At 38.3% G+C, this 27,600-nt stretch overlaps 1 protein-coding gene across 1 annotated transcript in view; it reads left to right on the forward strand.

The window, feature by feature from the left end:
• Nucleotides 1-27,052, forward strand: part of LOC119265942 (myosin-2 heavy chain-like) — a 76,096-nt gene extending 49,044 nt beyond the window's left edge. The window contains exons 2-12 of the mRNA XM_037546991.1: nt 18,847-19,141; nt 20,819-20,989; nt 21,104-21,334; nt 22,073-22,243; nt 22,358-22,588; nt 23,556-23,624; nt 23,845-24,015; nt 24,135-24,365; nt 25,104-25,274; nt 25,389-25,619; nt 26,874-27,052. Coding sequence (XP_037402888.1) covers nt 18,847-19,141; nt 20,819-20,989; nt 21,104-21,334; nt 22,073-22,243; nt 22,358-22,588; nt 23,556-23,624; nt 23,845-24,015; nt 24,135-24,365; nt 25,104-25,274; nt 25,389-25,619; nt 26,874-27,052 — 2,151 coding nt within the window. The remainder of the gene's footprint in view (nt 1-18,846; nt 19,142-20,818; nt 20,990-21,103; nt 21,335-22,072; nt 22,244-22,357; nt 22,589-23,555; nt 23,625-23,844; nt 24,016-24,134; nt 24,366-25,103; nt 25,275-25,388; nt 25,620-26,873) is intronic.
• Nucleotides 27,053-27,600: the final 548 nt, after the last annotated feature.

Raw genomic sequence — 27,600 nt, forward strand, 5'->3', positions numbered from 1 at the left:
TCCTAGGACCCACAAGAGGGATTATACTGTATCTCCAAATTGGCCTGGGAGCAGCTGGGGGTCCCCAAGAATGAGCTGGAGGAAGTTGCAGGGGACAGGGTCATCAGGGATTCTCTGCTCTCCCAAGTGCTACTGCGACCCTGTCTGGATTAAGCAGTTAATGACGATGATTTTTAAAAACATTTCATTTCTGAACTTCTACATTGTCCATTAAGTTGCATTGTTTTTATTTTTTTATCTTTATTTTTATTATGCATAAGTTTTTATTGTTCAAAGAGAATGTCCGTCTACAGTGCTGTTTCCGCCATGTTTTTTCCCAATATGCACTGGAAAAGTCGTTCAGCATAGCTTATCTTCCTCAGCCCCCCAGCTAGCACCTCTCTGCGGCAGTAACATTAGTTCCTGAGAACAGAAAACATTGCAGGGTATAGAATCAAATCAGTAATTGTTTACACATAAAAGCTAAATATTAATACTAAACAGTGAACGGCCAGTATTTTAACCTGGTCTTTCTTTATGAAGAGCCATCACATTTACACAGCTAGCCTGCTAGTGTGGTGAATGGAAAACACATGACTTACTGTTAACGAGATAAAAGGGCCCTAATCTGCGTTACGCTTGCATGGTGTCAATCAATCCCACTTCTAGTGTTACTCCTAGGGTATTAACTTCTTCTTAACTCTATTTACTCTTTTCTACTCTTTTTCCCTTTATTCTACCATACTCTCCCCTGTTGCGGCATATTACAACGCAACAAAACAAAATTTAGAACGAAGAGGCAAACCCACAACCAAGACAGCATGGCACACCCACACAAAGCTCTTTAACGGTGCGACCAAACAGCACAACAGAACAGCACAGCCTCACCGAATGGACCAGCGCTCACACATGTGAGAAAAACTCACCCTTTTCTGTCGACAATAGGAGCGGAGGTAGATGCGTCGAGGCAGTCGTCTGCACCTGCAGGCCACAGCACGTCCGAGGTTCGTGACGCCAAATTCTTGTGGTTTATTTAGTAGCGATGCTGTGAAGGTGTAGGACACCCGTCTCCTGCATATAAAGATGTTTATTAGCATTGAGAGGTCGAAGTCACAAACAAGCCTTCGCAAACCAGCTTGGTGAGAACAGCCAATAGTCTCTGCCGCATACATTTCAGCTCCTGGTTTTATACCTGCTGTGGACATATAGCCCACATCTGGTTTCTGTTAAGATAGCCTCAGTTTGATGTATGGCTCCTCTCAAGCCATATTAGGCATTTAACATACATTCTCTCTAGAATAACCTTGGTCGTCTAACCCCCATATATAGCATTGTTTACATTCAGGGGGCCCCTTTCCTGTCCAGATGCCTCCTACATCAGCTTCCACTGAAACCCTGTGGTCCCACAAAATAACTCAACCAGGATCTTACACAGTATAATAACCAATCTAATAGAAATTAATGTTACAACTATAGAATTAATAATATCAAATTCACCACACTAGCTAAGCTAATTAAGGTTAGCTTCACTTAATGAGTTACAAATGCAGCCTGTTAGGTCGCATTTGACAAGCCAACTGCCTACATTTCTTAAACGTCAAAAGATCTACAAACAAAATTATGTTAAATACATAAAACAAATATAACGATCATTCAAAACAATAAAGAAGGAGTCAAGAAATAACCTACATTTATAAACTTCTCGGTTGACAAAAACTGCCCCTACATCCGGCATGTTAATCAAACTGAAACGATGGAACTGTCAGCTGGTGAACAGTATTGTGGGATTGCCTTTGCTGAGATGAATACATGCAATGCTGTCTTGTCAAAATAAGGCACCTTAGCAAGCAGCTGACTTATGCTACCTTCCGAATGGGACAGCCTTCGTCCCAGGGGAGCACACAAATGCTGCCTTATAATGCTGCCTCCCGATTGGAACCCATATACATAGATACCACACACATACATGTTCTAAGTCGCTTATCATGCTGGGTTGCAGGGGGTGCTGGAGCCTATCGCAGTTACCACTGAGTGAAAGGCAAAAAACACCCTGGACAGGTTGACAGTCCATTGCAGGGCATCTACCTAGATACCACAGAGACAAAAAAACCCTGATTGGATCATTTTCTGATGAGTTTTTCAGGTTTTAAACCCTTTTCATTTTCCACCAAAACTTAATGAATTGCTACACTTGCAGGGTTTAGAATGAGCATCATGATTATATTAAATAAAAATTAACTAAAAATTACAGACATATTTTTTATTACCCAGAGATTATTAGACCTCCCCTGCTGATCTAGATCCGAGGGTTTCGACTTTTCACTCTTGGCTGATTGACTACATCAGGATTAAAAGGAAAATTGTGTCAATACTTTTTTTTCACCAGACTATTCCTTTAAAGAACAATCACTTGAAAGGTTCTTCAGAGAATGAGTAAACACTCTTCAATGGCATCGCTTCACCTTTCATTTTAATAGTGTGTGTGCACAAAATAAATTTATACAGCAGACATATTTGATGAATCTTAACCAGACAGACTCATAAAAACAAAAATTCCATTAAGAAAATTGATTGCTTATTTACTCATAAAAATCCGTTTTACTGTAATTAGAAAGTTGTCTGGCTGTACAGTCTCACGGAACGTGAATAATGACCGAATGTAAATAGCAAAGCAAGACGCTCACCAGGACCCAATGTCTTTATTCTGGCATTTTGTAAGAATTCTGGTGCTATTTTCATCCTGTATGACATGAGGGATTTTTTTTTTCATTCTTCTCTTGCAGGGATCAGACTGAATGGAACGAGCCTGCCGTCACGAAGTGAAGGAGACGGCGTGGGCAGGCAGCCAAAGGACCGAAAATATTTCAGAGGGATTGTGAGGAGGGTGTAGTCACACAAATGTTGTCTTTCATCCAAAAAAAAGAAAGAAAAAGGAAAAAAATATTCTTCACAAAAGCCTTTGGGGAAAATTGCTATGCATAAAGGTGCAAAAAGCCTTTTTGCAGGCAGATCTGAATCTAAAATGGACCTGACTTATAATCCAGTACATGCAGTAGTGCTGTGGGACTGAATTTTATATGCTCACACACAATGAGCTGTAGCAATGTTTCATAGTGAATGGACCTTCTTCATCAAACTGCACTGCACAAAGTGATAATTTGGCATTTAAAATCATCCTAAAGGGGCCATATCCTTTTAACTTTTTCTCTAAGATTCTTCTCATGATGTTTATGAAAATGCACATACCAAAAACATGATAATTCATGAGTCATCTGATAACTTTCCAATTTCTTTTTATCCCTTAGAATTACACAGCCTGTTTTTGTTACTGTGCCTTTAAGACTGACGTATATAAATTATCTCTTTTTTGATTGGCTATCCCTTAGATATTCATACATGGATGCCACACTGTCTGTTGTTCTCAGTCACAGCGATGTAGTCCCCTTGGGATTATAAGGTTCTAACACTTTTGTCAAAATTGGTTCTATGTCCAAACTTAGCCTCTATTTTAGCTCTATATGGTACAATCTGTGAGCCAACCAGCACTTCAAATACACAAATAGGAGCCAATCAGGTTTCTTTGTCATGTCGTCGTACTGCTCAGTGTCTGTGGAAAAAGTTTCTAAAACTTTATGAAACATGAAAACATGTTGCTAAAACTCTGCCTGTCTTCTTACAGTTCTTTAAAACATCTTATTGTCTTGAAATTTATAACCATTAAGCCTTAAAGGTAATTAAACAATAAACATTTGTACTGAAGGGCTCTTAATTACAGCATAAACATTAAATTAATTCATTCATCCATCTTTTATTTTCCTCTTTCTCCCAAAATAAGACATTTTGGGTCATTAGAGTCTCATTTCTGATATAAAACAGAACCTCACATCGCCTTTATATGTACTTGCTATACTGACTTGCTGAGACAGTTCACTACAGTGAACGGTTGCCTAAAGGAAACTTAAACTAATGGTTTCTACCTAAAGTTGCACTGGACACAATACTTAGCACGGATCTTTATATTTATCTATCAATTAGCTATCATTTCTATCAATCAATGCTTTTTTTTGAAAACTATGATTTATCCCAAAACAAGACAAAGGTTCTTAAAATACTATAATAATAAAAATAAATAAACAATAAACAAGTCATAAAAACGTCATTTAAAGTATTAAATTTCACTTTCTGGTAACGTAGATGCTCCATTACACTAATTATATGTTCATCAAACAAATTATGAGTATAAACTGTTTGTGTTCTTTGAAATAAATTGCTTCAAGTTTTTCAGATAAAATCTTCCAAGCAGAAAGTGAGTTCTTAAGATTAGAAGGTTCTATCTGCATTTGACCTGTTCCAAAAACTCAGTTATAAATCTAACAGGATTTTCATATTTTACATTTAGAATAAATTAAAGGTGTCATTGTAATGTATTAAAGAGACGTGTTCCAAATCTCAGTTTTTGCTATTTGGAACCCAAAATCTTTGAAGCTCAATATCTCAAAACTGCTCAGAATGCAGAGAGAACCTTATAATTACAAGAGGACAATGCATCTGTGCGCCTGCCTTCTTGGAGCGATCACGATCTGTTTGTAAACAAATATATTGAGACATGATGATTAATTTGGCCATAATTTGCTTATTATTCAACTGATTTTCACCACATTTGTTTTTTTTAATAATCCTCAGACAGTTCTGCATGTTGTTAATTATTTAAATATATGATTTACATGCTGCTATATTTGTGATGCATCCCATCTTCCTTCAGGTGGTTATACAAGACCTGTTAAAATGTAAATAAGGGAGCCAATCCAGCCATAAGGAGTGCCTAAGTGAAGTAATGTTTAGATTTACATTTATCTGGTGTTTTACAGGCATTGATGGGATCTCTCCTGAGCAAAGAGACAGCAGATTAAATTACAATCAACATGTACTAGGAGCATTAATGTTAAACCAGCAGTCATAAAAATACATACCAGATGTAAACACAAACACATTTACAGTCCAATGGCAGAGCTCAATCTAAGTGTTGTAGAAAATGTGACCAAATGCAAAGCAGATTTCTTTATTTTGACATATGTGCACCTGTTCACATGTAAGGTGCTGAAAATCAGCAGAAATAATACCTACGCTGCACTGATTGCTCTCAGTTTTTTTTCTTTTCTATTTCAAAACTGTGAAAGTGATCTGCACTTAATGTTTAAAGACAACACGAGTTAGAGTAGAAACACCATTATCAGCAAATCCATAAATATGTGAATCACATGCTGTATCTACACATGCTGTAGTGCACACATGCTCAACACTAACAATCAGTGTAAATAAAATAGTACTTCACATCAAGTTAAGATATACTTCATAAGTTATTAAATATGCTTACTCTAAAATAAGAGGAAAAAACAATCACACCAACAAGTTTTCTGTGCTTCACCAACCACATGGTCATAAGCTCATTTAACTGGAGAAGTTTCTGGATATAGGCAACATCAGTGTTCAGCCACTCCTATGTCAAAGAATTGTGCAGTTTAATCAGATTTCATGGATGCTTTCCCTAATGTCTTACTTGTTGTTCCAGGCAGGCCTACAGATTTCGAAAGGATTCAAATCTGGAGATTTTGCAGGCCAGTCTAGATGAATGCTCCTGAATGTTCATCATGCCAGTCAGTCACATTTGAAGCCCTGTGAATGCAAGAACTGTCCATTTGGAATACAGGAATAAGAATGTCATATTCTACAGATGAAGATGATGAGCGAAAGGCAAAACCTGGTTGTTGGCACTGTGGGTCAAATTTACTGCCACCTCAACCAAAGAACCCATTTCCACATAATTAAAACACCCCCAGAACATGACAGAGCTCCACCAGTTTGAACCGCACCTTGCATGCAGTCTTCAATGAAGGCTTACTGAGGTGAATGTCTAGCATCATTCACATACAGGCAGAATCAAGATTCATCTGACTAGATCACATGTTTCCAGTCCAATTTTTGTGCAGCTTTCTTAGCAGAATTAAGCAAAGGCCTCTTGTGTGCCATTCCGGTCCATGTGTTCTTGGTATGCAGGTCCTGCAGAGTGTTCTTTCAGAAACTGATTGTGAAGGACCTGTGTTGATTTCTAGAAGCAGTTCTTGCCTGGAAGCAAAGCAATTTTTTCACAAGCCATGAAACATCCTGCCAGTATATCTCCGTCAGTTTTTTGGCCACAACTCTGGCAAGAATTTCCTGTAGACTGGGATTTTTGATACTGTTAGTAGACCCATATTACTGTACGCTTCGATATACCTGCAAATTCAGCTACTTCCTGCACACTCTAGTCTTTGGCATATCCTAATGCAATCACCCCTTTTTGCCAATCATTAACATCTGCTTTGCATTCCACTGTCTACTCATCGAGCGAGACATTCACTGCACTGTACAACCCTTTCTCAGTCTATGAATCCGGTCACACTCAGCGCGTATTCATGACCCAATCATCCTAATGCAACGTTGTCTGCAGGAGCCTGAAGTTACTACCACCTTAAAAACGCAAGAAGACCATTTTTTTGTCTGGAGAGCTTAGAAGTAAACATTGCAGAAACATGAGTGTCTTGTACATAATCTTATCCCAATCATTTATAAACACACATCCATGAGCTGCCCTGTATTGCGCCTCAGTCTGGTCTGAAATACTCCTTGTAATTTCAGTGTGAGTGTGCAGAGCTAAACATCTGGAGGCTGAATAGATGGAAATATGCAAATGAGCAGATTTTTGTGACATCATTAAAACAATGAATTCAAAACAGGCTGTTTATATTTGCCATTTAGGTTAATTTATGGACTCTATATGAATGATGTTTTTCAAAAATGCATATAAAATTCAGTTGCTGTTAAATTAGCTGTTTTATTCTAGTCAACATATCAATTAGTTCTCATTAGGAGAGTGCCTAATGAACATTCTGATTCCAACAGCTTCTATTTAAGTAATTTTATCTTGAAAATATTCTAGTATTTGTTTTTTTTTTCCCAAGCAATAAAGCTTGAATTATTGAACTCTTATCATGGTCTCATATAATGAGAAATAATAAGTGTATGGACTTTATTTAAGATGAATTCAGTTGCCAAGGTTTTATTTTTATCCTGTGTACAGCCACAAAGCTGTTCCACAGCAATCTGCTGTTCAGACACTGAGCATATCTGCTGAGGGTAATTCATCTAATGCATCTGCCTGAAGTGACTGGCATCTGCCAATTAGTCGTAAATTATGTTGTTCTTTAGACCTGCTCAGAGCGCAACCTGCAGAAATCTCATCCAAGCTGCATGAATTAAAAGATGCTTTAAGCAATGCTCTCTCTCTCTCTCTCGCTCTCTCTCTCTCTCTCTCTCTCTCTCTCTCCCTCTCTCTCTCTCTCCCTCTCTCTCTCTCTCTCTCTCTCTCTCTCCCTCTCTCTCTCTCTCTCTCTCTCTCTCTCTCTCCCTCTCTCTCTCTCTCTCTTTTGCTCTCTCTCTCCCTCTCTCTTTCGCTCTCTCTCTCCCTCTCTCTTTCTCTCTCTCTCTCTCTCCCTCACTCTCTCTATCTCTCAATTGCTCTCACTCTCACTCTCTCTAACTCTCTATCTCTCCCTCTCTCTGTCTCCCTCTCTCTTTCGCTCTCTCTCTCCCTCTCTCTCTCTCTCTCTCTCTCTCCCTCTCTCTCTCTCTCTCTCTCTCTCTCTCTCTCCCTCTCTCTCTCTCTCTCTCTCTCTCTCTCTCCCTCTCTCTCTCTCTCTCTTTTGCTCTCTCTCTCCCTCTCTCTTTCGCTCTCTCTCTCCCTCTCTCTTTCTCTCTCTCTCTCTCTCCCTCTCTCTCTCTCTCTCTCTCTTTTGCTCTCTCTCTCCCTCTCTCTTTCGCTCTCTCTCTCCCTCTCTATTTCTCTCTCTCTCTCTCCCTCTCTCTCTCTCTCTCCCTCTCTCTCTCTCTTTTGCTCTCTCTCTCCCTCTCTCTTTCGCTCTCTCTCTCCCTCTCTCTTTCTCTCTCTCTCCCTCTCTCTCTCTCTCTCTCTCCCTCTCTCTCTCTCTCTCTCTCCCTCTCTCTCTCTCTCTTTTGCTCTCTCTCTCCCTCTCTCTTTCGCTCTCTCTCCCTCTCTCTCTCTCTGACCCACTTCTTTCATCTCCTTTTTAATTTCGCTCTTTCATGATATTTTTCTCCTGTTTCTCCTCTCTCTATTTTCCTTGCTTTGTTTCATACTCCCTTCCTCACTCTTCTGTCTTTCTCTCCTTCTCTTTTTCGCTGTTTCTCTCTCTCTCTCCTGCTCCTCTCTTTCTTTTTCCTTTCTCCAACCCACTTATTTTTCTCTCATTCTCTTCCTCCGTCCTCTCTCTTTTGCTCCCTCTTTCTCTTTGAGTCTCTATCTGTCTTTCTCCTTTTCTCACCCTCCGTCCCTTAGCACTGGTATTTTCTCCTCTCTTTCTTTTGCTCTCAATCTCTCCCTCTTTCTTCCTCACCTTTCTTCACTTTCTTACCCCTTTTCTTCTTGTCTCTCCATCACTACCTCGTGACCTGTCTCTCTCCCCTCCTTCTCCCGTCTTCTTCTTTCTTTCCATCTCTCTCTCTCTCGTCCTTACCCTCTGTTTCGTCACACTCTTTTTTCTCCCCTCCCTTTTGCTTTCTCTCTATCCCTCCATGTGTTCTTTCTGTCTGTCTCTCACTGTCTTCCTCGCCATCTTTCACTCTCACCCTACGCTCTTCCTGTCTCTCTTCTTTCTCTCGCTCTCTCTCTCACCCTCTTTCTTTTTGCACTCATTTTCTGCTCTCTCTCTCTTTCACTTTCCTGTCTCTGTCAACCTCTTTCTCTTTTTCTCTCCCTCTCCTCTCTTCCGAGCTGAATATCTCTCTATCACTCTCTCTCTTGCTCTCTTCCCTTTCTTTCTACCTCTTCTTTCTTTCCCTCTCTCACCCCTCTCTTTCTCTCTCTCGTTCTCGCCTGCCCTCCAACACCACCCGTTAAACTCGTATGCAAATGTTCCTTTGACGTTGTTTAAATTTTCTGATAAGCTTGGTCAACAAAGCGGTTCTAAAGCAGCTCGGATTGTGCATTTAAAAAGCAGTGTTTGTTGTACGTCTCTTGTTAGAGATTGCAGATTACCTTGCCGGTGTTATTTTGTGCACTGCTTAGCAGATCTTATCCCTGCTGCTTCTGTGTCCTTAATGAGCTGACGGCCAACGCCTGCCAAATTTCAGAATGTGTGTGTGCGAGAGTGTGTGTGTGATTCAGCAGTGAATGCCGACACATCGCCAAGGCGACAGTTGCCTTTCCGTCTGATTGGAGGAATCGCTCATCCTGCATTCGCCCATGAATATTTAGACGGCTGGAAGAAAAAACGGAGGGAGGCCTTAGATCAGGATTCTAAAGAAAAGGCCAATGGCAGGGCTTATCAAACTTCCTCTGTGCACCAACACTCAGAGAGGGATGTGCTTTTTGTCTTTTTACATCCCAATGAATGCAATTATGTAGACAGAGACGGTCTGCTTCTAGATCAGTATGTTCTGCAGTGTTTACCAAGGATGCTCCCAGTTAGGGCCTGAAATTTGCTTTCCACTGAGCTCACTTGCTGTTGTGAGGAGACTGCATTTGTGAAACACACTTGGATTTCAGGCTAAATTTACTCTTGAGATAAACATTTGCATACAACTGATTTAAACAGTGTTCATGAATATAATTGACTTTTTATTCATTGATATAGAAACATACATTTTAGTATAATGTGTTATTAATCAGGTCACTGGTTTGTTACTCTCTCAGTCTTTCACTCACTCATTCACTTACTCAAACACTCGCTTGCTCACTCATTCACTCCTTCACTTATTCACTCACACACACATTCCTGTACTCATTCACTTACTTATTTTCTAATTCACTCCTTTAATCACTCGCGCATTGTCACTCATTCATTTATTTACTCTTTCAGACATTCACCAATTCCCTCATTCATTTGCTCACCCACTCATTCACCTGCTTGTTTACTCACTCACTCACTCACTTACTCACTCAGTCACTCACTCTTTCACTTATTAATTCCTCATGCCAACACTCATGAACTCACTTGTTTACTCGGTTGCTTATTCACTCACTCACTCACTCACTCACTCACTCACTCACTCACTCCTTCATTCCTGTACTCATTCACTCACTTATTTTCTAATTCACTCACTCAATTCATTTACTCACTCATTTATTCGCCTTCACTTATTTGTTGACTCACTCATTCAGTCACTCACACATAATTCATTTGCTCATTCATGCATTCACATGTTTGTTTACTCAACCATTCATTTACTTGCTTGGTTACTCACTCATTCACTTACTTACTCATTTACTCAATCACTCTCTCCTTCACTCAGTCATTCGCTTATTCCAACACTGATTAGCTCGCTTATTTACTCACTTACTCATTCACTCACTAGCTCATTCCTTGGTTCACTCACTCGCTCTCTAATTCATTCATTCCTGCACACATTCAGTCTCTTATTTTCTGTTTCACTCACTTCATTCATTTAGATCCTCACTCTTTCACTTACTGACCTCCTCATATATATAAGTTGAGCTACAGGAACTGCGCAACATGACAAACTGAAAAATGTGAAAAATTCACCGTAATGGCACTTTACTATTCTAATTTCATTTCTAAATTGCTTTTTAATGTAACGATTTCTCTTTTAAATCTACTGTTTTAACCATGTTTTTATCATATTGTAACTTTTAATTCTCCTTTACTTTTTAGACTGTATTTTCTCACTGTAAAACACGTTGAATGACAGCATGAAACATATTATATAAATAAACCTGCCTTATATTGCCTTAAATTTCAGTAAATTACTGAGTACTAGTCACTTTACTTCCACAGTAGTTTAATGTACTATATTACAGTTTTTCAGTCACTTAGATGCATTTCTTGAAATAGTAATCTATTCTCAGTGCTCTCAGTGCAGTGTTTACAACAGTAGAAGAATCTCTCACAACACTGTATCACCTGTGCAAAACCTCAAACACTCCAATCATAAGCTACATACACCAAAGCACACAAAGCCAGACAATCACTACAACAACGTCACCACATTGTAAGGATTATTTGATCCTTAGGCAAGTACTGATATATGTATCAGAATGGGACTGAATGCACTGTGTTACTGACCACAAGAAAAATTGTCTCTGTCTCACACACACACACACACACACAAATACACACACACAAATGTGGGAATAAACCCTTTTAATCGTAGTGTTCATATCTATCCGGCAATAGTAATGAAAATAAAAAGATGCATAATCTTTTAAAAGAAAAAAAAAATCTCTCTTCTCTGTTGAGCCACAACACTTCATTGACATCACACCTGATGTCCTGCCCTTCCAGACAGAAAGCGAAAAATCTTCGTGCATGTCGCAGCCACCCTTTGCAGTCCTCAGCTGTGATGCCCCCACAGCATTCATAGCCTCAAGTAGTGACATCTCATTATGGGCCTGGAGATCATACACCTTCCACTTCCATGCTGAAAAGAATTCCTCAGTAGGGTTGAGGATGGTTGAGGAATGGTCAATATAGTGCTGGGAACTTCACTGATGTTCTGTGTTGTAGGGGCCAATGGTTGGAACATGGTGCATGACACCAATCTCTGAGACAGCATCACACATCATTCTCAGACAAATTGAAAGGTAGGATGTAAGGAGGTAAGGCCTTACCTGCAAATACAAATACTGTATCTCCTTCATTTCGTTATTCCTTTCAAAAGGAACTCTGTACAGTTGGTTCTTTGACATTAAATGCCCAGTGAGAGGTCTGTCTATGGTGGAGATGTTCACAGAGGTGATGTTATGGAAGATGATGTCATCTTGTAATATAGCTCTGTGAATTGCTTGAATTGTAATACCATTGTTTGCTTTTACTTTGTTGAAAATTTCAGTCTCCTGTTCTGGTATGAATACTGGACTCCGGCCACCACAATGGGACAGTAAGTAGCTTCCTGCTCCATTTTTAGTGCTGGAACCTTCTTTTTATTTATGTGTGCTTGTGGTTCTACTTTAATAACTTACACTTGTGGGAAGGGGCCATGAACACGTGTATGCATTTGCTTTTTAGTTGCTGGAGACTTACTGGGGAAGTCAGTCATGGCACCCACAAGGGACATATAGGCCTTTTGCTATTGGTACAAACAACAATGTTTGTTGGATGTAATATATTGCATGCCATGATTTATGCAATGAATCACTGTGAAAATGTGAGTGTGAAATGTGCATAGCTGATTGACAAGACCGGAATTTCTTATGACTGAGATTTTCTATTTGAGTGTGGATTGCATCTAAACAATCTCCAATGTATTTAAAGCTTGGCATGTCCATTTTAGATGGAAGCAATGAGAAGTGAAATAGTGCTATGGCCAACTGAATTATTGCTGTGAGCTTTTAAGGGATGGTTTTGATGACATTTTGGGTGATGCTTCTAAACTATTGAGTAAAGGTAAAATAGTGACTCTATTTTATGACCACACAAACATCTGCTCCACAGTATAGCTGTAGCTGCATTCTAATGAAACAATATCACCAAATCATTAGGTTGTTCTAAATATGAACTTTCCTTAGGTTATTTTCATAAGGCTAAATGATTGTTGCATAAGTCTTTCATGACAGCTGACATAAACTTACATAAACGTTTATAAGGGTTTATTCCAATAAGCATCAGTTTTCATAAAGGCTGCCTTTGTTAACTTCAATATCAAGTTGACACAACACCTACGTCCAGCAACAGGTTGTTGCCAACATTATGTGCTGTCATAACACTTTCTGGAGTGCAATGACAGCACATTATAATAGCTGACTGTGTAACTTAGTGCAAAATCAAACAAAGGTGTCAACCTACTGTATTGTACTTGTATTGTAAAGATGTTGATACTGATACTCTGTTCTAACAGTTAGAAAGTGAGTATCATATTTATACTTATAAGATCTTTATGAATCATTATAGCAATGCCGTGACATTGTACTGACAGAGTTGTGTATATTTTCTCTGGACTATGTCAGAGTTCTGTATATTTTAAGTAAAGTGAGTTTCATTTTGCTGTTTATAAGATGCTATGAGTCTAATTGTGATGCCAAAACAGTGAAATGAACTACGTCAGTTTTATTAAGCAAGCGTAATGAGCAGTTTGTGCTCAACAATTCATAGAGTCACATCTTTCCTTTCTTGGCAGTGGTGCAATAAGAAGTTGCTTTTCCGTGCACAATATTCAGTTTCATTGAAACACTACCTTTAAGTAAGATCATTTCAGGCTATTTTGTGTGATTTTTCAGAAACAGCTTGGGTTAGAAATAATTTTGTCAGGATTGAAATGTCCGGCATAGTATTTTAAGAATTGTTTGTGACAGAGATTATTTAGTTATTAGAGTGACCAGATGTATTACTTTTTTACCATCATGCAGCTTCACTGGTCATTTTGAACAGTAAATAATATAGCTGTACTTGCATTGTGGACACTACGACCTCTGGTTCCTATGACTACCACTGTGAAGAAAAAAAGTGAAATGTTCTCTACAGTCCTTCTTTTCACATCAAAATGCTGTCAGTGACCTTGCTTACACCTTCTCGATTAAATTATGCCAAAACCTGAAATCCCATTTTAAGCTCAGTTGATTTTATAGCACATAAAATTATTATGAAGTCATATAAATTAAAAAATTATGAAGTCCTGGCAATAATTAGCAGCTTAGTTTTAGGCTAGAATGCGTGCAGATATACAAACACAGAGTCGATTTAATGCTGCTGTACGACAACAAAAACATTCAAAGTCATGATACTTTAGGCTTTGGAGATGACCACAGGCAAATAAAAAGCACCTCTGGGGTTATGGGAGAGTGGTGGCTCATATTAATGACACTCTGTCCTTGTTTTCTCTCTCTCTCTCTCTCTCAAAGAAAACTCTCATGTACCTAATATATTTTCAATGTCGTTTTGCACAATGCGATCACAGGAGGAGGTAAATGTGCTCTCTTTTAAAACATGTATCACACACAGGCCCCCGGGTCATTTTAAATAAGCATCGATTCTCCAATCTGCGATCAGACCTGAGCTACACGCGACCCATTGGCCCGAAGGCCATGCGAGGAGTCCGAGTGATTGCCCTGCTATCTCTCTCCACACTCCAAAGGACCGGCATGAACACGTTGGCTCTCTCGCTCCCATGGGACCTGACCTTTTCATATCGGAGTCTTTGAGGTTTTTCTATTAGCCTGCAGATTACGCTCGCCCCACTCTCTCTCCGCTCTCATCGATATTCCTAACAATGTCTTTGTGTGTGACAAAGAGAAATGGGTGCCATCCTCTCGACCCATTTACTTCGCCAGGCTTCCAGTTCATTTGATGTATGGAGGAGAATGTTAATTTAATGCATGAGGTGAGCGGGTTATTGTTATATTCTCTTTTACACACGGACTTACAAGGATTGGCAGTGCAACACTGCTTCTATCAACAGTACTACAGTGGTTTGCTCTGTCACTGTTAAGGAAATTTTAACCCTTTAATCCTAAATCAAAAAAGCAGTCGTTACTGGCTTTTAATTTACTCCGCCCTGCTGAGTCATTCATATCAAGCCACTGTTTCTAGTAGTGCTGAAAGATGAATTGCTTTTAGATCAAAATTTCAATTTAAGAGGCACATTTTTTTTAAATATACCCTACAATCTTAAAAATAGATCTTAAAAAGATGGTTCTTTGGTAAAAACAATCATCCTGGATAAAAGCATGAACACTCAAAGATCCATTCGCAAGCTTAAATGATTCTTTGCATGGTGAAATGGTTCTTCAGAGTGATAGAATGTGTTGTATATGGATCCATGTGCACAGAAAGGGTTTTGCTGTTGTTACAATGTCAAGCTTGCAACAATAGAACATTTTGGTGCTGTATAGAAACCAGTCAAAAAGGTGCAATACATTCTCCATAAATGCAAAGAACCACTTGACCATGCAAAGAGCTTTTTCAAGCATGCAAATGGTTCATTGAATGTGTATGGCTCTATATTTCTACTAAAGAAACCTTGAAAACCATCTTTTTTAAGTTTGTGCATTAGCAAAAAACTTTTTTTTAGGTTTTAAGAGGAGAAATTGAACCTAATAAGAGTGTGAAATGTCTGTAGATACAGTGGGTTGCAAAAGTATTCAGCCCCCTTGAACTTTTCAACCTTTTGCCACATTTCAGGCTTCAAACATAAAGATATGAAATTGACATTTTTTGTGAAGAGTCAACAACAAGTGGGACACAATCGTGAAGTGGAACGAAATTTGTTGGATATTTTAAACTTTTTTTAGAAATAAAAAACTGAAAAGTGGGGCGTGCAATATTATTCAGCCCCCTTGCTTTAATACTTTGTAGCGCCACCTTTTGCTGTGATTACAGCTGCAAGTGGCTTGGGGTACGTCTCTGTCAGTCTTGCACATCGAGAGACTGAAATTTTTGCCCATTCTTCCTTGCAAAACAGCTCGAGCTCAGTGAAGTTGGATGGAGAGCGTTTGTGAACAGCAGTTTTCAGCTCTTTCCACAGATTCTCGATTGGATTCAGGTCTGGACTTTGACTTGGCCATTCTAACACCTGGATACGTTTATTTGTGAACCATTCCATTGTAGATGTTGCTTTATGTTTTGGATCATTGTCTTGTTGGAAGATAAATCTCCGTCCCAGTCTCAGGTCTTTTGCAGACTCCAACAGGTTTTCTTCCAGAATGGTCCTGTATTTGGCTCCATCCATCTTCCCATCAATATTAACCATCTTCCCTGTCCCTGCTGAAGAAAAGCAGGCCCAAACCATGATGCTGCCACCACCATGTTTGACAGTGGGGATGGTGTGTTCAGGGTGATGAGCTGTATTGCTTTTACGCCAAACATAAGTTCGATTTTGGTTTCATCTGACCAGAGCACCTTCTTCCACATGTTTGGTGTGTCTCCCAGGTGGCTTGTGGCAAACATTAAATGAGACTTTTTATGGATATCTTTGAGAAATGGCTTTTTCTTGCCACTCTTCCATAAAGCCCAGATTTGTGCAGTGTACCACTGATCGTTGTCCTATGGACAAAGTCTCCCACCTCAGCTGTAGATCTCTGCAGTTCATCCAGAGTGATCATGGGCCTCTTGGCTGCATCTATGATCAGTCTTCTCCTTGTTTGAGCTGAAAGTTTAGAGGGACGGCCGGGTCTTGGTAGATTTGCAGTGGTCTGATGCTCCTTCCATTTCAATATGATCGCTTGCACAGTGCTCCTTGAGATGTTTAAAGCTTGGGAAATCTTTTTCTATCCAAATCCGGCTTTAAACCTCTCCACAACAGTATCTCGGACCTGCCTGGTGTGTTCCTTGGTCTTCATGATGCTCTCTGCGCTTTAAACAGAACTCTGAGACTATCACAGAGCAGGTGCATTTATACGGAGACTTGATTACACACAGGTGGATTCTATTTATCATCATCAGTCATTTAGGTCAACATTGGATCATTCAGAGATCCTCACTGAACTTCTGGAGTGAGTTTGCTGCACTGAAAGTAAAGGGGCCGAATAATATTGCACGCCCCACTTTTCAGTTTTTTATTTCTAAAAAAAGTTTAAAATATCCAATAAATTTCGTTCCACTTCACAATTGTGTCCCACTTGTTGTTGATTCTTCACAAAAAATTACAATTTCATATCTTTATGTTTGAAGCCTGAAATGTGGCAAAAGTTTGAAAAGTTCAAGGGGGCTGAATACTTTTGCAACCCACTGTAAGTTAGAACAGTTAGAGGCAACCAAACCTCCATGTGCTGTGAAATCACAAGCATTCAGGGGTTAAGCCTAAAGCCAGAAAATGTGGATATCCTTGTCTTCTTAGCCAAAATAAATCACTTCTTAATCTCAAAAATCACAGTTTTAACCACAGGTGCAATGTTAGAAAAAGCACAGTTTCACCAACCCATACTAGTTAGTAAACTATGACAAAAAGCCTGGTTCTGACTGGTCTAAACATAATGAAATTTGGCACATTTATGGCTCATGTTAACCTCTAACAGCTGCCTTTTGGATTTTGTGTAATTTCAATGCTTTTATTCACCAACAAGATTTGGATTGTCTACAGTTTTGTTAAATTCTATGAGCAAAATATTACATTTAAAAGTCACTTTTTAGCCATATGGTATGACTGGACTGGAAACTTTCTATATGTTAGTACTTGGGCAAAATGAGAGAACAGATGGACCAAAGGAAATAAAAAAATTCAGATATTACAGATTTAATTACAGATTAACAAACAGATATTCATTAATGGTTTAATAACATAATTGCTCACTGCCATTGTTTCTGCCTTACTCTATTCTTTTCCATTACTATCATGATTTCTCTGTTAATAATTATAGTAATATTAATCATTTCTACAAGTTGTTGTCCTTTTTGGGGGATTTAAAAAGAAAAAAAATCTACTTGAATAGGCTGCCTAAGAAAGTACAGTTAAGAACTGATGTGAGTGTCCTCACCAGAGCTGGGCATTGAACCACACTGACAACAGTGCTTCTCTCCACATCATTCAAATGTGTCCATCAGTTCTGCACAAATGAATGATACATCAATGTAAATGAAGCAAGTTAATCAAGTACTTATACATAGTAATTATGTAAATTATGCCATTCATGTGTTCACATTTGAAAGATACATTTAACATAACTTTTGAACAACGTTCCTCTGAGTTACATTTGGTGGTCTCTTTTAAATATCATTGTATACATCAGATTTTCCAATGAAAAGTAACTTTGTTGAGTTATTAATGCTCCTTGTTTGTCCACATGTTTGACTGTTTCAAATGTTCTTGACTGCTTTTTGTAAAGAGCCATTATCAGTTATTTTTCCATCAATGAGCTTCTAGTTCTGTGATTTTTTTTTCTATCGTTCTACATAGAAGCATTTTCTTTACTAAAGAACCCCTAAAAGAACCATATTTTTAGGAGTGTATAGTTCAGTTTTAAGCACGTTTAGTTGTTAAAATTGGCTGAAACTAAAATAGCAAATGTGCACATGCTTTGAGCTGCTAAAAAAACACAAACATAATGTTTACATTAAACGATGGAAGAAAAACCGACATACTGAAAACGTGTTTATTGATTTTAAGCTGATTAATGATCACTAAAGCTACACTTTAGAAAATGGACACATCTTGAAAACTTGTTTCAAGCTTTGTTACTTATAATTAAATCTGCATTTTAGAAAATGGAAACAATTTGACTTCTGATTTAAATGGCTTATTAAACTAAAATTCATGCTCAATAACCTGCATCACAGGTTTTAACAGTGTATTGTTTGTTGTGCATTATTACAATAGATGATGTAATTAGTGAGTTTCACATAACAGACTTCCTACTGTGTCCTAACACAGATTATAATGAGTAAAAATGAGTAGAACTGCAAATAAACCTAAGCTTAAGTGTCTAATATGAGTTCCATTGAACAAAGCTCAAGGCCTTAATGAAGCTCAGTGTCTGCTTTCTTTAAAATAAAGTGCTGTAACACTGACAAGCGCTCATAGTTGTTGATATCGTATGTTTGCTGTCACTATTTTGCTCAGTATCAAAACATTTAGAGCAGTTTTATGGAGGCTTTTCTCATCTTATTAGTTAAAATGGCAGCATGTGGTTCTGCTATCAAACTGGACTATTATGACATCATTGGAACTCTGGATGTCACAGGCACCTGACAGAACTCTGGCACTGAGTCAAAATTCCGAAAAACACAGATTTCGGCCATTTTGCTCCTGAACATCGAACAAACAAGAGCCAAAATGCTGCTCTGCTGCTTTTGTCGGCCACGAGTTGTGGATGATGAACCAAACGAAGAGCAACCACTTAAAAAAAGAAAATGGTTTAAGAAAGAGAAGAAGAAGAGAGGAAAGAAGAGGGGGAAGCTGGAGGAGCAACTTGAGAAGGAGGTGGAGGTGAAACAGACAAATGAGAATGGAAGGAAAGAAGTGGAGGAGGTGGCAGTTGAAGAGGTGAAGGCTGAAGAGGAGAAAAATGAGGTGGAGAAACAGCTTTTGCTGAAGGAGGTCAGCATTGAGTTAGTGAAGGAAGTGCGGATTGACCTCGAGAGAGGAACAGGGGAGCTGAAAGATGAGGAGACATCTCTGAAGGAGGAGCAGGTGGAGGAACCTGTCCAAGCTGATCCACTGGGTAAGTTCAGCTAGGAACACATGAAGGAACAGACACAGTTCAGATTAAGTATTTAAAGGTGGATAAAACAGCAGCTAAAACCTTGAATAGGTATCAGAAATTAATCCAGTGACGACTCTGTCAGTGAATCGGAGCTGCACACTACAGCATGGTGTAAAGCTGAGAGTGAAGAATTTGATTCATTGTTTTTATCAGGCTATTAAAATTCTGTATATGTATATGTAGGATTACACAAGGAACAGGTAAAAATCATCAGTTCTGACTGACCTTGGTCATTGTAAGAAGACTTAAAGGAGAAAAATAACATATTAGATAAAATATGTGCTCTTTACTGATGTCAGTACTGCAGTATTAATGCTGATGTATATCACGCTTCATAAATAGAAAAAATTATAGCATAATTGGGATTTACGCCTCCTAGACTTGGTGTTGAACTTTCTGGCAAATGTGGCCAAACTGGAAGACAATGAGGTGAAATTAGCCTATTATAGCAGGCCTAAGGACTGCTAATGTGTATAGGCATGTATTCTATAGGAGGACATTATATCACTCTTTTTAAGCCTCATCAGGCCTTATCAAGGCAGATATTGGTAATTAACTACTTGCTAATTATTACATTACAAAGCATCAAATGGAGAGTTAAGAATTCCAAAGGGGTCTTTTGCTCATTGCTATGATGTAGAATACACAAATAAAATAGCTTATTTGACTGTATTCATGGCATAATGATGTAGTAATTAGCTTTCAGTTAATAACCAACTACTGGCTTGTTAAGGCTTACTAAGGTCATTAGGTGGTCTGGAAAATGTTTACTTCACCCCAGTTATTGTTTCTTAGTAATGTATTAATTAGCAGCCAGTTAATTAATAGCTACTGGATGCTCATTAATGCACTTTTAAAGAACTGAATGATTGAAAAATGAAATGTACACAATTTTCCACTAAGCACAGATGTAGTGGATCAGCCGAGGCATGTTTGGTGTCTATATTAGCTCCTTTACTTTAGTGCTGGAGTTGCAAGTTTACTATTGCTAATAAACACTAGAAGTCAATAATCACTGAAATTTTAATATGTCTCCAAAACTCACTTCACCTGCTCAAACCACATCTGTGTTTTCATTAAAGTCGCACAGACTCATCAAAGTGGTTTAGGACAGAGTACAAGTTACTGTGATGTATGAAATGTTGTTGTGTGGTGGAACACCTCTGTATAAGACATGTTGTGCTGAATTCTGGCTCCCCTGCCGAAATTGACTTCATGTCACTTTCAAACACATCACACAGGCCTATAGAAGCTAAATCACATGCGCAATATGTTATTTCTATTTATGAATGCTGCATGGTCAGATTTGTTCCTTCTTTAAGCAAAATATTTACTTTTCTGTTCAGCTTGGAAGACCACTGCTGCATGTAAGGCATCTGAGCAGGCAATTCAAGAGACTTTGTTATGGTGTAAAGGTGAGGGTGATATAATGAAATAACTAAAAGTAATTAACAATTAAAGCAAAATCAGTTTATGTCAGTCTTCCACGATCACTCTGGTAATTCAAGTAGAAGTATATCAATTACTATAATTATAATTATATCAATGTTACAGTATTAATACTGATCATCTCATGTGTGTCACATGCTTTCAAATGAATGAAATTGGTGTATAATTAAGATTTACTCCTCCTAGACCTGCTGTTGAACACAGTTCTGGCCAACAGTCTGAGCAAACTGGAGGAGAAGGAGGCAACAGCCATCAGCACATACTTTAAGAACAGTGGTGATGCTCAACATCAGGACTATGAGCTGCTGCTCATGAAGCTGAAGAGGAAATGGGCCGGAATATTCTCAGAAACGAGTGGTTTGTCATTAATACTTTATTAATTACATGATTACATGAAACATGAAAATTCTTATGTATTGTTTTTATTTACTTAATGGAGTCCATTGTATCTTCTGCTTTGGTGTGTTGTAGCTGTGAAGAGGCCTCTGGTCCATCCTCCGACCTCCAGCCTCCACAATGATACCCCAGTAGACCTGCATCTCCATCTGAACACCACAGTGGACTCCACCCTGAAAGAGGAGCTGAAACAGATGGATATGAAGAGGAAGTGGATGAAACGACTGAGGGAGAGGGAGGAGCTAAAGAACCTGACTGACAGTTCTGATGAAAGGCCAGCAGATGTCAGCCACACTGAGAAAAGTGGTGAGAAATAGAGTCATTGAGAGTTTTGAGCATAAAACAGCTAGAAAATGTGAAATTAGCCTATTATAGCAGGCCTAAGGACTGCTAATGTGTATAGGCCTGTATTGTATAGAAGGACATTATAACACTGTAAAAGCCTCATTATGCCTTATGAAGGCAGTAGTTTTTAATTAACTAGTTTTTAGTTACTAAATTATAAAGCATAAAATAGCGTGAGTTAAAAATTCCCAAGGGCTCTTTTATCTGTGTACTTAAGATCATAATGTTTTGCACCTCTTACAAGTTCACTGTTTGACTTTATTAAGGTAGTAACTAATGAACCATGTCAAAAACTTTCAAATAGTTTGTTGCTCATTATTACATTATTAGGCAGGAACAACAGCACATTAAATATTTTCCAAAGCATCATTACTGCGCTAATTAAGCCTTATAGAGATAGCAGCTGCAAGCTAACTGGCTGCTTATTACTATGACATAGAAAACACGTCTAAAATTATATAACTCAATGCAATTCAAGAGACTCCAGTGGTGTAAAGTAAATAAAATAACTTAAAGTAATTAAAAATAAAAGCAACATCAGTTTATCAGTCATTCTTGCATGATCACTTTTTTAATTCACGTAGATTGACATCAATTCTTACGGTGTCAATGTTACAGTATTAATATTTATCGCCTTATGTATATCACTTGCATTCAAATGAGCAAAATTGATGCTTAATTGGGATTTTCTCCTCCTAGACCTGCTGTTGCCCACAAATCCCCCCATCAATTTGAGCAAACTGGAGGAGAAGGAGGCGTCAGCCATCAGCTCCCACTTAAAGAACAGTGGCCAAGCTCAGTATCAGGATTATGAGCTACTGCAGATGAAAATGAAGAAGAAATGGGCCAGAATATTCTCAGAAACGAGAGGTTTGTCATTAATACTTTATTAATTACATGATTACATGAAGCAGGAAACTTCTTATGTATTGTTATTATTTACTTAATGGAGTCCATTGTATCTTCTGCTTTGGTGTGTTGTAGCTGTGAAGAGGCCTCTGGTCCATCCTCCGACCTCCAGCCTCCACAATGATACCCCAGTAGACCTGCATCTCCATCTAAACACCACAGTGGACTCCACCCTGAAAGAGGAGCTGAAACAGATGGATATGAAGAGGAAGTGGATGAAACGACTGAGGGAGAGGGAGGAGCTAAAGAACCTGACTGACAGTTCTGATGAAAGGCCAGCAGATGTCAGCCACACTGAGAAAAGTGGTGAGAAATAGAGTCATTGAGAGTTTTGGAGCATAACACAGCTGGAAAATGTGAAATTAGCCTATTATAGGAGGCCTAAGGACTGCTAATGTGTATAGGCATGTATTCTATAGGAGGACATTATATCACTGTTTTCAAGCCTCATCAGGCCTTATCAAGGCAGATATAGCCAATTAACTACATGCTAATTACTACATTACAAAGCATCAAATGGAGAGTTAAGAATTCCAAAGGGGTCTTTTGCTCATTGCTATGATGTAGAATACACAAATAAAATAGCTTATTTGACTGTATTCATGGCATAATGATGTAGTAATTAGCTTTCAGTTAATAACCAACTACGGGCTTGTTAAGGCTTACTAAGGTCATTAGGTGGTCTGGAAAATGTTTACTTCACCCCAGTTATTGTTTCTTAGTAATGTATTAATTATCAGCCAGTTAATTAATAGCTACTGGATGCTCATTATTGCACTTTTAAAGAACTGAATGATTGAAAAATGAAATGTACACAATTTTCCACTAAGCACAGATGTAGTGGATCAGCCGAGGCATGTTTGGTGTCTATATTAGCTTCTTTACTTTAGTGCTGGAGTTGCAAGTTTACTATTGCTAATAAACACTAGAAGTCAATAATCACTGAAATTTTAATATGTCTCCAAAACTCACTTCACCTGCTCAAACCACATCTGTGTTTTCATTAAAGTCACACAGACTCATCAAAGTGGTTTAGGACAGAGTACAAGTTACTGTGATGTATGAAATGTTGTTGTGTGGTGGAACACCTCTGTATAAGACATGTTGTGCTGAATTCTGGCTCCCCTGCCGAAATTGACTTCATGTCACTTTCAGACACATCACACAGGCCTATAGAGGCTAAATCACATGCGCAATATGTTATTTCTATTTATGAATGCTACATGGTCAGATTTGTTCCTTCTTTAAGCAAAATATTTACTTTTCTGTTTAGCTTGCAAGATCACTGCTGCATGTAAGGCATCTGAGCAGGCAATTCAAGAGACCTTGTTATGGAGTAAAGGTGAGGGTGATATAATGAAATAACTAAAAGTAATTAACAATTAAAGCAAAATCAGTTTATGTCAGTCTTCCACGATCACTCTGGTAATTCAAGTAGAAGTATATCAATTACTATAATTATAATTATATCAGTGTTACAGTATTAATACTGATCATCTCATGTATGTCACATGCATTCAAATAAATGAAATTGGTGTATAATTAAGATTTACTCCTCCTAGACCTGCTGTTGAACACAGTTCTGGCCAACAGTCTGAGCAAACTGGAGGAGAAGGAGGCAACAGCCATCAGCACATACTTTAAGAACAGTGGTGATGCTCAACATCAGGACTATGAGCTGCTGCTCATGAAGCTGAAGAGGAAATGGACTAGAATATTTTCAGAAATGAATAGTATGTGATAAATACTTTATTAATTGCTTAATATTTTTACGTGAAACATGAAATTTCTCATGTATTGTTATTATTTACTTAATGTAGTCCATTGTATCTTCTGCTTTGTTGTGTTGTAGCTGTGAGTAGACCTCTGGTCCATCCTCCGACCTCCAGCCTCCACAATGATGCCCCAGTAGACCTGCATCTCCATCTGAACACCACAGTGGACTCCACCCTGAAAGAGGAGCTGAAACAGATGGATATGAAGAGGAAGTGGATGAAACGACTGAGGGAGAGGGAGGAGCTAAAGAACCTGACTGACAGTTCTGATGAAAGGCCAGCAGATGTCAGCCACACTGAGAAAAGTGGTGAGAAATAGAGGCATTGAGAGTTTGGAGCATAACACAGCTAGAAAATGTGAAATTAACCTATTATAGCAGGCCTAAGGACTGCTAATGTGTATAGGCATGTATTGTAAAGAAGGACATTATAACACTGTAAAAGCCTCATTATGCCTTATGAAGGCAGTAGTTTTTAATTAACTAGTTTTTAGTTACTAAATTATAAAGCATAAAATAGCGTGAGTTAAGAATTCCCAAGGGCTCTTTTATCTGTGTACTTAAGATCATAATGTTTTGCACCTCTTACAAGTTCACTGTTTGACTTTATTAAGGTAGTAACTAATGAACCATGTCAAAAACTTTCAAATAGTTTGTTGCTCATTATTACATTATTAGGCAGGAACAACAGCACATTAAATATTTTCCAAAGCATCATTACTGCTCTAATCAAGCCTTATAGAGAAAGCAGCTGCAAGCTAACTAGCTGCTCATTAACATGACATAGAAAACACGTCTAAAATTATATAACTCAATGCGATTCAAGAGACTCCAGTGGTGTAAAGTAAATAAAATAACAAAGTAATTAAAAATAAAAGCAACATCAGTTTATCAGTCATTCTTGCATGATCACTTTGTTAATTCAAGTAGATTAACATCAATTCTTACGGTGTCAATGTTACAGTATTAATATAATTATCGCCTTATGTATATCACTTGCATTCAAATGAGCAAAATTGATGCTTAATTGGGATTTTCTCCTCCTAGACCTGCTGTTGCCCACAAATCCCCCCATCAATTTGAGCAAACTGGAGGAGAAGGAGGTGTCAGCCATCAGCTCCGACGTAAAGAACAGTGGCCAAGCTCAGTATCAGGATTATGAGCTACTGCAGATGAAAATGAAGAAGAAATGGGCCAGAATATTCTCAGAAACGAGTGGTTTGTCATTAATACTTTATTAATTACATGATTACATGAAGCAGGAATCTTCTTATGTATTGTTTTTATTTACTTAATGGAGTCCATTGTATCTTCTGCTTTGGTGTGTTGTAGCTGTGAAGAGGCCTCTGGTCCATCCTCCGACCTCCAGCCTCCACAATGATACCCCAGTAGACCTGCATCTCCATCTGAACACCACAGTGGACTCCACCCTGAAAGAGGAGCTGAAACAGATGGATATGAAGAGGAAGTGGATGAAACGACTGAGGGAGAGGGAGGAGCTAAAGAACCTGACTGACAGTTCTGATGAAAGGCCAGCAGATGTCAGCCACACTGAGCAAAGTGGTGAGAAATAGAGTCATTGAGAGTTTTGAGCAGAACACAGCTAGAAAATGTGAAATTAGCCTATTATAGCAGGCCTAAGGACTGCTAATGTGTATAGGCATGTATTGTATAGAAGGACATTATATCACTGTTTTCAAGCCTCATCTTTCCTCATCAAGGCAGATATTGGTAATTAACTACTTTCTAATTACTACATTTCAAAGCATCAAATGGAGAGTTAAGAATTCCAAAGGGGTCTTTTGCTCATTGCTATGATGTAGAATACACAAATAAAATAGCTTATTTGACTATATTCATGACATAATGATGTAGTAATTAGCTTTCAGTTAATAACCAACTACTGGCTTGTTAAGGCTTAATAAGGTCATTAGGTGGTCTGGAAAATGTTTACTTCACCCCAGTTATTGTTTCTTAGTAATGTATTAATTAGCAGCCAGTTAATTAATAGCTACTGAGTGCTCATTAATGCACTTTTAAATAACTGAATGATTGAAAAATGAAATGTACACAATTTTCCACTAAGCACAGATGTAGTGGATCAGCCGAGGCATGTTTGGTGTCTATATTTGCTCCTTTAGTTTAGTGCTGGAGTTGCAAGTTTACTATTGCTAATAAACACTAGAAGTCAATAATCACTGAATTTTAATATGTCTCCAAAACTCACTTCACCTGCTCAAACCACATCTGTGTTTTCATTAAAGTCGCACAGACTTATCAATGTGGTTTAGGACAGAGTACAAGTTACTGTGATGTATGAAATGTTGTTGTGTGGTGGACCACCTCTGTATAAGACATGTTGTGCTGAATTCTGGCTCCCCTGCCGAAATTGACTTCATGTCACTTTCAAACACATCACACAGGCCTATAGACGCTAAATCACATTCACAATATGTTATTTCTATTTATGAATGCTACATGGTCAGATTTGTTCCTTCTTTAAGCAAAATATTTACTTTTCTGTTCAGCTTGCAAGACCACTGCTGCATGTAAGGCATCTGAGCAGGCAATTCAAGAGACTTTGTTATGGTGTAAAGGTGAGGGTGATATAATGAAATAACTTAAAGTAATTAACAATTAAAGCAAAATCAGTTTATGTCAGTCTTCCACGATCACTCTGGTAATTCAAGTAGAAGTATATCAATTACTATAATTATAATTATATCAGTGTTACAGTATTAATACTGATCATCTCATGTATGTCACATTCATTCAAATAAATGAAATTGGTGTATAATTAAGATTTACTCCTCCTAGACCTGCTGTTGAACACAGTTCTGGCCAACAGTCTGAGCAAACTGGAGGAGAAAGAGGCAACAGCCATCAGCACATACTTTAAGAACAGTGGTGATGCTCAACATCAGGACTATGAGCTGCTGCTCATGAAGCTGAAGAGGAAATGGACTAGAATATTTTCAGAAATGAATAGTATGTGATAAATACTTTATTAATTGCTTAATATTTTTACGTGAAACATGAAATTTCTCATGTATTGTTTTTATTTACTTAATGGAGTCCATTGTATCTTCTGCTTTGTTGTGTTGTAGCTGTGAGTAGACCTCTGGTCCATCCTCCGACCTCCAGCCTCCACAATGATACCCCAGTAGACCTGCATCTCCATCTGAACACCACAGTGGACTCCACCCTGAAAGAGGAGCTGAAACAGATGGATATGAAGAGGAAGTGGATGAAACGACTGAGGGAGAGGGAGGAGCTAAAGAACCTGACTGACAGTTCTGATGAAAGGCCAGCAGATGTCAGCCACACTGAGAAAAGTGGTGAGAAATAGAGGCATTGAGAGTTTGGAGCATAACACAGCTAGAAAATGTGAAATTAACCTATTATAGGAGGCCTAAGGACTGCTAATGTGTATAGGCCTGTATTGTATAGAAGGACATTATAACACTGTAAAAGCCTCATTATGCCTTATGAAGGCAGTAGTTTTTAATTAACTAGTTTTTAATTACTAAATTATAAAAGAATA

Source organism: Pygocentrus nattereri, chromosome 18 (assembly GCF_015220715.1).
Source record: "Pygocentrus nattereri isolate fPygNat1 chromosome 18, fPygNat1.pri, whole genome shotgun sequence".
Classification (NCBI taxonomy): Eukaryota; Metazoa; Chordata; class Actinopteri; order Characiformes; family Serrasalmidae; genus Pygocentrus; species Pygocentrus nattereri.